The sequence below is a fragment of the Portunus trituberculatus genome, chromosome 30 (genome assembly GCF_017591435.1).
Source record: "Portunus trituberculatus isolate SZX2019 chromosome 30, ASM1759143v1, whole genome shotgun sequence".
In the NCBI taxonomy this organism is placed as follows: domain Eukaryota; kingdom Metazoa; phylum Arthropoda; class Malacostraca; order Decapoda; family Portunidae; genus Portunus; species Portunus trituberculatus.
The window spans coordinates 9,050,883-9,062,749 of NC_059284.1; the positions used below are offsets into that span (position 1 = coordinate 9,050,883).

Here is an 11,867-nt window from a genome sequence, read left to right on the forward strand (position 1 = left end):
AAGCTCTCCACGGCTTCACCTCCAGCCTGCCAGCCAGTCTTTCATGAAGCTCGTGTGTACAGTACGGAACGAACGGTGCTGGTCTCTAACAAGCACAAACACCATCCATCTCACACTCACAGTACCGACCGGATGGCTGATGTGGCGTGAGATGTGTGTAATATGAGAGAGAGAGAGAGAGAGAGAGAGAGAGAGAGAGAGAGAGAGAGAGAGAGAGAGAGAGAGAGAGAGAGAGAGAGAGAGAGAGAGAGAGGGCGGGGGATTTATTGCACCAGAACGCCCTTCAATCCCCTTCCCCGGCACGTGACACTTACTCACCAGGCCGGGGATGAGGGTGGCATAGAACTCGAAGTCTGAGCGTTTCCGCGGAGTAAGGATAATCTCCTGCAGCAGGTCCAGCACCTGTTGGTCGCGGCCTGACCACCGCCGCAGCAGGCTCTTGTTCCGTTCCTTGACTTCTGCAAACCTGCAGTGGGAGCAGCGGCGAGGCAAAGGGTTGTTGCCGAGGGTCAGCACTGGGTCGTTCAGGTTTTGCGGGATAACGTTCGGTGCTGTAGCGGCGAGGAAGGCGGCGCATTCCTCATCACTGGCCTCAAGGTCGTCGTCATCCTCATAGCCAGACATGCGGTAAAAGGCCCGCCGCCCCCCCAACAAGTTCATCATTCGTTGGTTCATACCTGCCCACGGCCCGCAGCACCACGCCCTCACTCACACCACGGGAGGTAAGCACCATGGAAGGAGCGCGCGTCAGAGCTACGGCCAAGATCTGTCACAGAACTGTCATGCCACCCGGCAGCGACCAGACGGCTGTCACTGGTGCCCACCTGTCACAGAGCCTTGCGGCGGGAACCATAAGGGCACACATATACACAGCAGAAGACAGCGTTTGGCGCCTATCAGACACAGGTGGCAGGAGTCGGGAAGCGAGTGCCAGCCCGAGGCAGTCTTGGTGGTACTCCAAAGCAAACTGGAGAGCTCTGGGATAAGAGGGCGAGAAGTGTGACGCCAGAAATCTTTAATCTCTGCAGAGCCACGTAGATCACACTCGAGAAACCCGCTAGAAAACCCTGCGGAATATTTATAACCATGTTTGCGTGGGCGGCCATTCTTTCTTTTAAATATGTGACCAATCACGGTTTCTTAACCTGTCTAGTCAAAGATAAAATGTTGGCCGCCTCACCCAGCCTGTCACGCCCATCAGGGATATTGAGGGCATATGTCCCTGGAACTTGAGATATGTGACAGCTCGACCCACCACACTGCAACACGAGCACACAACTGAACGTGATGATTTCAGCAACAATTTGAGTCAACAACAAATGTGACGTGAGGTGTCTTAGAGAGGAGACTCATTCCACCATAAACCCTCGCCCTAGTACCTCACCACCAGGCTCGCGGCATGCAGCCAACCCTCAAGGCTTGTCCCTCGCGGTGAACCAGAACGTGACTACACCTATACTGACTAAATACAAAAGTCACGGCCGCTCCAACATGTCTGACGAGTTGAAAATAGATCAAAAGGGAAGAGAAGAGATACAGACAAGGCAATCTTCGGCTCCTGAGTAATGGCCTCGGGGAACCACTCAGAAGGGTTTAAAAATACATCGTAATCTACACTGAAACGTCATCACTTAAGGACTGGAGGGCCGAGAAGGGGTAAGAAGGCCGGAGACGAGGAGAGAAGGATACAGAACGAAAGGGAGACTGACATAGGGGTGGATAGATGGAAGAGGGAGAACACAACAATGGAAGAAGGAAGGATACACAATGAAAGGGAGAATGACACAGGGAAGAGGAAGAACACAAACGGTGGAAGAGAGAATGACATAGACCGAAAGGGAGACTGGCACAGGGATGGATAGATGGACGAGGGAGAACACAACAGTGGCGGCCATGATGCACACAATACAGCACAATGGTCTTATTCAATCACTATTTCTACTTCCTCCTTTTCAGATTCACCAGACGTAACCTTCAGTCCCAACTTTCCATACTAAATAAGGTACACAACTTTCTCCTCTCTCCTTCCTCTCAATCTATCTTCCGTTCTTTATTTCATCTGATTGAGGGAGTGACATAGTGAGTGAACAGTCTCTCTCTCTCTCTCTCTCTCTCTCTCTCTCTCTCTCTCTCTCTCTCTCTCTCTCTCTCTCTCTCTCTCTACGATCATGTTTGTGGTGGGATTTCCTATTTTCTGTTATTTTTTTACTTGTATCCAATAAGTTTGTTTTGTTTTCTTAGTCCGAAGGAAGAGGGAGGGAGGGAGGGAGGGGAGGGGAAGGGAGGAGAGCGGAGGGGGAGAGGAGGAAAGGTGAGAGGAAAGAAAATAGGGAACGGAAAGAAGAAGAGAGAGAGAGAGAGAGAGAGAGAGAGAGAGAGAGAGAGAGAGAGAGAGAGAGAGAGAGAGAGAGAGAGAGAGAGAGAGAGAGAGAGAGAGAGAGAGAAGTAGGAAAGTGGAGGAAGACGTGGGAAAAACGGAAACTCAATAATAAAAGAAGGAAAGAAATGAGGAAAATTATACAAATCACGCTATGTATAATCAATCTCTCTCTCTCTCTCTCTCTCTCTCTCTCTCTCTCTCTCTCTCTCTCTCTCTCTCTCTCTCTCTGCATCTCATTTCACTCTCCGTTCATCTTAAGAACACAAAAATTTACACACACACACACACACACACACACACACACACACACACACACAGCAAAGAAAACAAACAAAAATAAACACGAGAAAAGGTGAAAGAAAAAAAGTAAATAAAAAGCCAGCAAGTGTGTCAAGGCAAGTGTTCACAATAAAAAAATAATAAAAATAGGATGAAGCTAATTGTGAATACGAGAGAGAGAGAGAGAGAGAGAGAGAGAGAGAGAGAGAGAGAGAGAGAGAGAGAGAGAGAGAGAGAGAGAGAGAGAGAGAGAGAGAGAGAAAGCAAAATCTACATTACGTAAATTAAAGAAAATAAAGAAAGACAGATGAAGAAAAGAGAGATAATGAGAAAGAGAGAAATTAAAGAAAGGAGAGAAAAAAGTGAAATTGTAGTCTTGCCCTCAGTTCTCCTAAGAGAGAGACTGTGACAAAGAACGAAATTGCTAAACAAACAAACGATGACAGGAACTTATGTCGACCCAAAAACCCGAAGAGAAGAGGGTGCTGTAAGCCTCCTCCTCCTCCTCCTCCTCCTCCTCCTCCTCCTCCTCCTCCTCCTCCTCCCTATCATTACCAAAACCTTCTCCTCTTCCACTCTTCCTCCTCCTCTTCGTTCCTTTCACCCTCCCTTTACCATTCTCCATTTCCTCCTCCTCCTCCTCCTCCTCTTCTTCTACCTTCACGAAAATCTCCTCTTCCTCCTCCTCCTTTTCTTTCCTTCATTTTTTTTTCCTTTTCCCTTCCTTTACCTATCTTTTCCTCCTCTTCTTCATCCCCTTGGTGTTCCTCTTACTCCCCCTCCTCCCCCTCTTTCACCACCACCACCACCACCATCATGAGAGCATTATACAGGTCAAGAACGAACACACACACATACACACACACACACACACACACACACACACACACACACACACGTCACTCATCATGGTTATCATTCACTGCATTCATCCATTAGTCATTTTTCTGCACATACTCTCCGTCCAACCAACATTTATATTCCTAGCGACATCTGGGTACCCACGTATTCACAAAGTCATGAAGGGGCCAGAGTGAGGCTGCAACACACGTGGTGACGTCAATACAGCACGTGGTGAATACAGCGAGAGATTAAGGTGCCTTCCACGGTGACAAGCAGAAGGTTAAGGGAGAAATGTAAAGATAAATGCTAAGAGGATGGATGAAAGTGAAAAGGAAGCCATAAGGAGGAGGAGGAGGAGGAGGGGCGAATTATCTACATGTTTGGAAATTAAAGAAAATATTTGAGAGAGAGAGAGAGAGAGAGAGAGAGAGAGAGAGAGAGAGAGAGAGAGAGAGAGAGAGAGAGAGAGAGAGAGAGAGAGAGAGAGAGAGAGAGAGAGAATCAATGCTGACCTATAAGATAAACTAAAACACCACCACCACCACAACCACCACCACCACACCACAACCACCACCACTACCACTACCACCACCACTAAAAATCACTAACAACCACCACAACACAACTACCACACTACAGACTACCAAATCTGAGAACCAAATTCAAGGTATCGTTCAAGGTAAGCTGGGAGCAATTAACAGTAACACACACGAACACCTGGACACAAATTATAAGAGCCTCGAGTTACTGGTATAGAAGAGTCCTCCCCTTTAATGACTTTTTATGGGGCGTGGGTGGAGTTGACACGTGCAAGTAAAGGCAGGTAATGGTGGTGTGAATTAATGTATACATTCAGACGTGTATTGGTGATTTGTAAGAGTGACTCAGGTGTGTGTGTGTGTGTGTGTGTGTGTGTGTGTGTGTGTGTGTGTGTGTGTGTGTGTGTGTGTGTGTGTGTGTGTAAAACATAAAATAAATAAATCATAAGTAATTAATTAAAAAGTAGATAAAAAAGATAGATAACAAACACACAAACACTTCCAGAGACAGACAGACGGATGGACAAACAGACAGACAGATAGACAGACGAGGAAGTGACCTCAAAAACAGGTTAAGATCGACGTCACGAAAGAACCTAATCTCTCTCTCTCTCTCTCTCTCTCTCTCTCTCTCTCTCTCTCTCTCTCTCTCTCTCTCATTACACGAAACACTCCCATCGTGCTAGCACGCAAAGCTTATTTTCCCTCACTATTCCTTCCCACTTTCCTATTATCATTATTACCATCATTATTATTATTATTATTATTATTATTATTATTATTATTATTCGTACTCTTCCACCACTAGTATCTTCATCTTCCTTACCTTCTTTTATATACCTCTTCCTTTTACTCTATTTCCATCTCAATCACTCCAAATCAACGAAAAGTAAGTTAAAACAAAACAGCAGCAGCAGCAGCAGCAGCAGCTGCTGCTGTTGCTGCCTCTGCTCCTTCTCCTCCTCCTCCTATCCCGCAGGTACGTCTTCCTGGTACACACACCTCTTTGCCAAGTAAGAGATCATGGTACAACAGGTCACAGCCAGACCCAGACTCGCTATACAGGTTCTATACAGGTCTTCAAGGCTGGAAAGAACGACCTTTAGACACTACCAATACAACTGCTTCTACTACTACTACTACTACTACTACTGCTACTACTACTACTACTGTTGCTTTTGTTCCATTTTTCTCGATTTTTCTTTTTCGTGTACCTTCTTCTTCTTCCACCTTCTCCTCCTCCATTTCTTCATATGCAAATCAAAATTAACTAGAAAACACGTCACGATTTCTTTATTTAATAGCATGCGTTGTATTTCATTTCGTATACAGACGTCTAAGTTATTTTTTTTTCGTATGTGTGTGTGTGTGTGTGTGTGTGTGTGTGTGTGTGTGTGTGTGTGTGTGTGTGTGTGTGTGTGTATTTTCTTATATCGTATTTTAATAGCCTCTCTCTCTCTCTCTCTCTCTCTCTCTCTCTCTCTCTCTCTCTCTCTCTCTCAGATATGGAGGTGAGTGGGTTGGGCCTTTGATAAGTCGGAGTGCAAGAAAAGGGCGTGGAAAAGTGGGCGGGGACATTAAGCCCCGGAATAGAAAGAGGAAAGATAGATACGTGGGTGAGCATGGGTGGTGTGGGCGTGAGAGGATGTGGGTGTGGGCAGAGGAAGGTGTAGTGTTGGTTGTGGTGTTAGAAGTAGTGGGTAGGTGTGGTGAGATTGTGATTGTGGGTGTGGGTGTGTGTGGGTGTGTTTTGTGTTGATGTGGGCGTGATGGGCGGGGTCATATAGTCAGTAGGTGATGTCTGGGTGGTGATGACATGCCCTAGTGCATTATGGAGCATCTGCACTCAAACTTAAACTCAAACTCAAACACACACACACACACACACACACAAATGGAGGGCAGCATCGTGTGTGTGTGTGTGTGTGTGTGTGTGTGTGTGTGTGTGTGTGTGTGTGTGTGTGTGTGTGTGTGTGTGTCCCTTTCTCATTCCTATTTCTGACGACGATCAACAAACAAGTCATGCTGTTTATTATGGTCCTCCTCCTCCTCCTCCTCCTCCTCCTCCTCCTCCTCCTCTTGTGTCCTTGAGTCTTCGGTGAAAGGAAAACATTATCCGTCAAAAAATAAATTATGATCCATGAGGACTTTATTTTCTATTTCTACACTACGATTTTCTTGTAGTAGTAGTAGTAGTAGTAGTAGTAGTAGTAGTAGTAGTAGTAGTAGTAGTAGTAGTAGTCTCTCTCTCTCTCTCTCTCTCTCTCTCTCTCTCTCTCTCTCTCTCTCTCTCTCTCTCTCTCTCTCTCTCTCTCCACTTCACCCAAATTAAACGCGACACAATTCCACTAAGCTGTGTGTGTGTGTGTGTGTGTGTGTGTGTGTGTGTGTGTGTGTGTGTGTGTGTGTGTGTGTGTGTGTCAGTTTCTCCCTGTGCGGTACTTGTGTGTTTCTTGTTTGTTTCTCTTCCGTCCCACTTCAAATCTCTCCACCTCCTCTCCCTAACCTCCTATTCTCTATCCCCCTCTTCCATTTCTTCATCCACATCCTACTTACCACTACTCTATCGTTGTTGTTCATTTTCTCATTCTCCATCTCTCCTTTTCTCATTCTTCATCTCTCTGTCTACTTCTATCAGTATTAATCCTCCATCTTCTTCCTTCTCCTCTATTATTCTTCCTTCCTTCCTTCCTTCCTTCCTTCCTCCTCCTCCTCCTCCTCCTCCTCCTCCTCCTCCTCCTCCTCCTCCTCGCTACTCTAAATTGTTATTGTTAATGTTGATGCTGCTGTTCATCTCTCTCTCTCTCTCTCTCTCTCTCTCTCTCTCTCTCTCTCTCTCTCTCTCTCTACTTATATCACTATTATCCCCTCCATTTTCTTCCTTCTCTCCCTATTATTCTTCCTTCGTCTTCCTTTCCCTTCTCATCCTCCTCGCTATTCTATGTTGTTGTTCTTGTTCCTTTAATCATTCTCTATCTGTTTTTATCACTATTATTCTCCCCATCTTCTTCTTCTTCTCAACCTATTATTTTTTCTTTGTCTTCCTTTCTCTCCTCCTCCTCCTCCTCCTCCTCCTCCTCCTCTCATGGTATCACAACACCGACATGACGTTATCAGTGAAAGTAATCCATGCTCTCACCTCACGCCTCCTTCACCCTCGCCACGTGTTCGCTATTGTGTTGCGCTTATTATTCCGAGCCGCCCTGATCCCCCTGACCTGCTGGTGGTGGTGGTGGTGGTGGTATGGTGGTGGCCCGCTTAGTGTTTCGTTAGTGGGTTCTTTACTTTGGTTCGTTTCTAGGCCAATGATCATCGCTAAGGAAGGGTTTACCTGTACTAACGCTAAATTAACCTAGCTTACCTTACTCAGCCCTAGCATGATACATCTGTAATTTAATCAAACCTAACTTAACCAAACCTAATCCAAATTAACTCAACTTACTTTTTATCTCAATCTAACATACCTTACATTCACACGTAACCTAACCTATTCTTATCCAACACTAACTTAGCTTCTGTACCTAACAAGTCAATCCAACGTAGCCTAACTAACACCCAAACTTAAGCTAACCTTTAAACCAAACCTAACCTAACCTAATCTAAGCTCACTATGCCTTACTAAAGCTAACACCCTTTTTTTTCTAATCTTATCTAACCTAACCTAACCACACTTACAAAAATCTGCACCCAAACTCAAGGTACAAATAGCGAACACCATTCCTACCCACACCAGCCCACACCTAACCCAACCCAACCCAACCCAATTTAAACTTACTATATCTTACCCTTACATTTCTCTCTACTTTAATCTAATCTAACTGAACCCAATCTAGCCACACACAAACCTCCGTACCCAAACAAACGGTACACATGGCGAACGTCTTCCCTACCCACACACCAGCGCATCCTCCCTAGCGGTCTGGCGCATAGATAAGTACCTGGGGAATACCTAGGTAATTATAGGTAACCCGGATGCTCGTCAAGCCCTGGAGAGAGGATAATTCCCAGGCGCACACTCAAGAGGGCATGGAAGGGAGTTTAGGCCTGGTAGAAGAAGATTGTGCAGGTGGTGGTGGTCGTGGTAGCAAGAATCTCACTGTCACCATTCATCCTTTCAAATACAAGTTTACGTTCCCTTCACTCTTCCCCGCAGCTACAAAAACACGCTACAATGCCAGGCCGCCGCGCTCCGAAGTTCCCTGCTGACGTGAGCAAACCACCAAGCTGCCCAGTCCCGCCTCGCTTCCAGGATATCCAGCGGGACCGTAGTGACAACCCCGCTCTGACTCGTTCTTCTCTCTCCCCTCCAAGACTATTTCCAAAGCCCATACAGATAATCAGGCGGGCTCTTGTGGCTCGTTTCTATACTGATGACGCAGGATCTTTCAAATATTGTCAAATTATGTAAAAACTCTCGAAAACTTATATTTTGACGCTTCATTACCTTTTCAGAGCAGTTTGTAAGGCCCATAATACTCTTGTGGGTTGTTTCTATGTTGATGCAGAATCGTTACATTATCGCAAAATAACGTTAAATAAAAGCTTTGAAAACATATATTCTGACGCTTCATTACCTTTTCGGGGCAGTTTGCAAAGTCCATAATACTAATCAGGCGAGTTCTTAAGGGTTGGTTCTGGACTGATGCAGAATCGTTACATTATCGAAAACTATGTCAAAAAGCCTTGAAAACATCGATTCTGACGCTTCATTACTTCTCCAAGACAATTTTCAAACACCATAATACTAATCAGCCGGTTTTTATGGTATTTAAACACACTGATGACACAGAACCCTTAAAAACGTCCTTAGAATAATGTAAGCATCCTTAAAAAACTCCACCCCTTCAGTACCATGACGTGTTTTCATATTCATTGTTTACTATTTGGCGATCTTATACAACTTCAGAAACTGATGTGAGGGATTAAAATAGTGAAGACTCAATGCATTAATCTTCCGACCTCCATAGACCCTCCCTAATGTGGATAAAATGGTCTAATCGTCCCCAAAACTCAGTGGTAAAAGCGTCCCAGTAATGAAGGGGTTAATATCAAACCAGTTACCAGTGAGACGGAAATTTGTTTTGTCACGTCCCTTCCCCCTCCCCTCATCGTCTCCCCTTAACCTCCGCCTCCTTCCGGGGAAACATCCTATAAAGTACCACAGCCATAAGGGATCCCGCCACGCCATCCAAGGGGAGCCGCGCCGCGCTGTGAAGGTCAACGGGTACAGTAAAGTCATGGCCGCGAGGAACACAAAGGAGGAACAAATATCAGTAGACTGGCTGGCCCTTGAGTGTTTTTGATAAGGTGCACTGGAGACACGTGGCGCTGTGGAGGCGAGTAACATTCCACAGTTATCCACACTTACACCTGCTCCACTTTTACCCACACTGTGTTCATCGATCTCAATGTTATTCCCTTCACTGATTGATTAATTAAAGAAAATGGGGGAATAAAAAGTGGTGAGGGGTGGAGGAATGCGCTACATCAGGGTCATATGGCGCCGCTACATGTTCCAAAGCTTCTATCATGGTAGGTTAAGAAAGTGGCAGTGACCCCTCCACCTGCTTCTGTATTTCCAACTTCCTATGACTTAACTTCATTTAACAGAGGTATCAAGATATTCACTCCTTTTATTTAGCTAACTCTCTCGGACCTGCAGGGGGACTGGCAACTTAGAGGGCTTTTTCTATCTCTTTATGTTGCCCTTGGCCAGCTTTCCCCTCTTGAAAAAAATAATAGTAAAAAATAAACGGCAAGGTAAAAAAATAAAACAAATGAAAATGAAAAGAAATAAAATACAAAATTAGAAAACAAAATTAATTAATCAACGAAAAGTGAAGAGCTGGAAAATTAAATGGATAAATTCAGAGAGAGAGAGAGAGAGAGAGAGAGAGAGAGAGAGAGAGAGAGAGAGAGAGAGAGAGAGAGAGAGAGAGAGAGAGAGAGAGAGAGAGAGAGAGAGAGAGAGAGAGAGAGAGAGAGAGAGAGAGAGAGAGAGAGAGAGAGAGAGCTAAATCACCTGCCAATCTAACCAAACACTACTAAACAGGTGAGAAAGAACTTGCAACTGAGAGAAAGCAATTAATATGAGAGAAGTATAGCAGGCTGAGACATGACCACCACTGTACATTGAACCCCTAATCCAACCCACCCCCAACAAGTCCCAACGCCCACGTGAAGCCCCCTCCCCACACTGTCACCATCCTCCCCCCCTAAGCCACTCCCATCTTGCAACGAAAAAAAAAAAAAAGTGTTCAGGGTTTCAAAACAACGCCCTTGGTTCAGTGTGTTAATCAGTGACGTGCGTTGACTAGATAAGCTCTATAACCAGCCATTTGAGAAGGGTTAGCTTACCCCCCCCCTCTCTCTCTCTCTCTCTCTCTCTCTCTCTCTCTCTCTCTCTCTCTCTCTCTCTCTCTCTCATCTTCCATTTTGGTTCGTGTTTTATTCCCTCTAGTTAAAATCTCTCTCTCTCTCTCTCTCTCTCTCTCTCTCTCTCTCTCTCTACACAGACAGACAGACAGACACACACACACACACACACACACACACACACACACACACACACACACACACACACACACACACACACACACACACACACAGGAGGTCATTTCACCAACTTTCGAAGCTAACTGCACACTACACACTTTCATCTTTCACTTCATTTCACCTCAATATCTATTCACCGATAATTCTGGTCTCATTTTTCCACTCCATTTCATTTCAGCAAGCCAGTAATTCACCAACAATTCTAAACAGGTTGATAATAATAGATTCTAACCTGACCCGGCCCCGATTCTCCCTCCCTCCCCCCGCAGGTCAGCCTAGTCTACTGAAGGCAAACAGGAACAAGGGATGCATGGTACTCACCGCTTTCGGCATCTTGATGACTGATGCGATACTCCCTTGAACTTGACACTATCTGGAGGAAGAGAAACTGTATTAGCACTGAGAACAAACACACAGGCATTAACTCCTTCAATACTAGGGCACATTTTTACCTTGAGATCTGTGTACGATCAGACCATTTCATTGACATTAGGAAGGGTATATGGAGGTCAGAAGATTAATGGCCACAGTCTTCACTATTCTAATTCCCCATATGAGTTTCTGAAGCTGTATACATCACCATATGTAAGCAGAATGAATATGGAAACGCGTCATGGTACTGAAGGTTAACTTAACACACAATGAAGTAAGCCCTAACTTGTAATTACTGGATCAATTAAGAGAGTAATGCATAGCCACTCCCCGTCATCAGTATTACACATAGGCATTAACAAAACAGTGTACAAGTATTAACACAGGATGGATGAAGAGAAGTAATGTATGACCACGCCCGCTGTAAGTATTAAACACTGTATTACCACTGAGAATACACACAAGAATCAACCAACACAACCCAACCCAACCCAACCCAACCCAACCTAACCTAACCCAAACAAACCCAACCTCACAACCTTAAAACACAAAACACACACAGTCATTAACAATCATGGACACAGAACCAGTAGCTATTCGAAGAGAAGCACAATAAAGGAAGAAATAGAACAAAAATATGAAGAAAATAATATGATAGTGAATGATATGAGGAAAACACGTAAATGACCAAATAAAGCAAAAAAAAAAATAAGAAGAAGGCATGGCAGTGACTAAAGGAGGTGGAAACAAGTAGTGGGAAGGGCAGTAAGGTGAGCATAGCCTGTTCTTGCCAAACCTTGCACTACACATTTGAGGATAAGCACGATCATAGGATAAGGTCACAGGATAAGGTCACAAGGTCAAAGTTTCCCTGTCTCAAAGGTAAACACTCACTATAT

At 44.9% G+C, this 11,867-nt stretch overlaps 1 protein-coding gene across 9 annotated transcripts in view; it reads right to left on the reverse strand.

The window, feature by feature from the left end:
- LOC123510776 (moesin/ezrin/radixin homolog 1-like) overlaps positions 1-11,867 on the reverse strand; it is an 80,398-nt gene that overhangs the window by 13,172 nt on the left and 55,359 nt on the right. For 6 of the 9 annotated variants that reach the window (XM_045266147.1, XM_045266146.1, XM_045266145.1 and 3 more), the window contains exon 2: positions 10,918-10,969. In XM_045266147.1, coding sequence (XP_045122082.1) covers positions 10,918-10,929 — 12 coding nt within the window. In that variant the 5' untranslated portion in view covers positions 10,930-10,969. The remainder of the gene's footprint in view (positions 1-10,917; positions 10,970-11,867) is intronic. The other 3 variants (XM_045266152.1, XM_045266143.1, XM_045266153.1) reach the window with 1 other exon arrangement.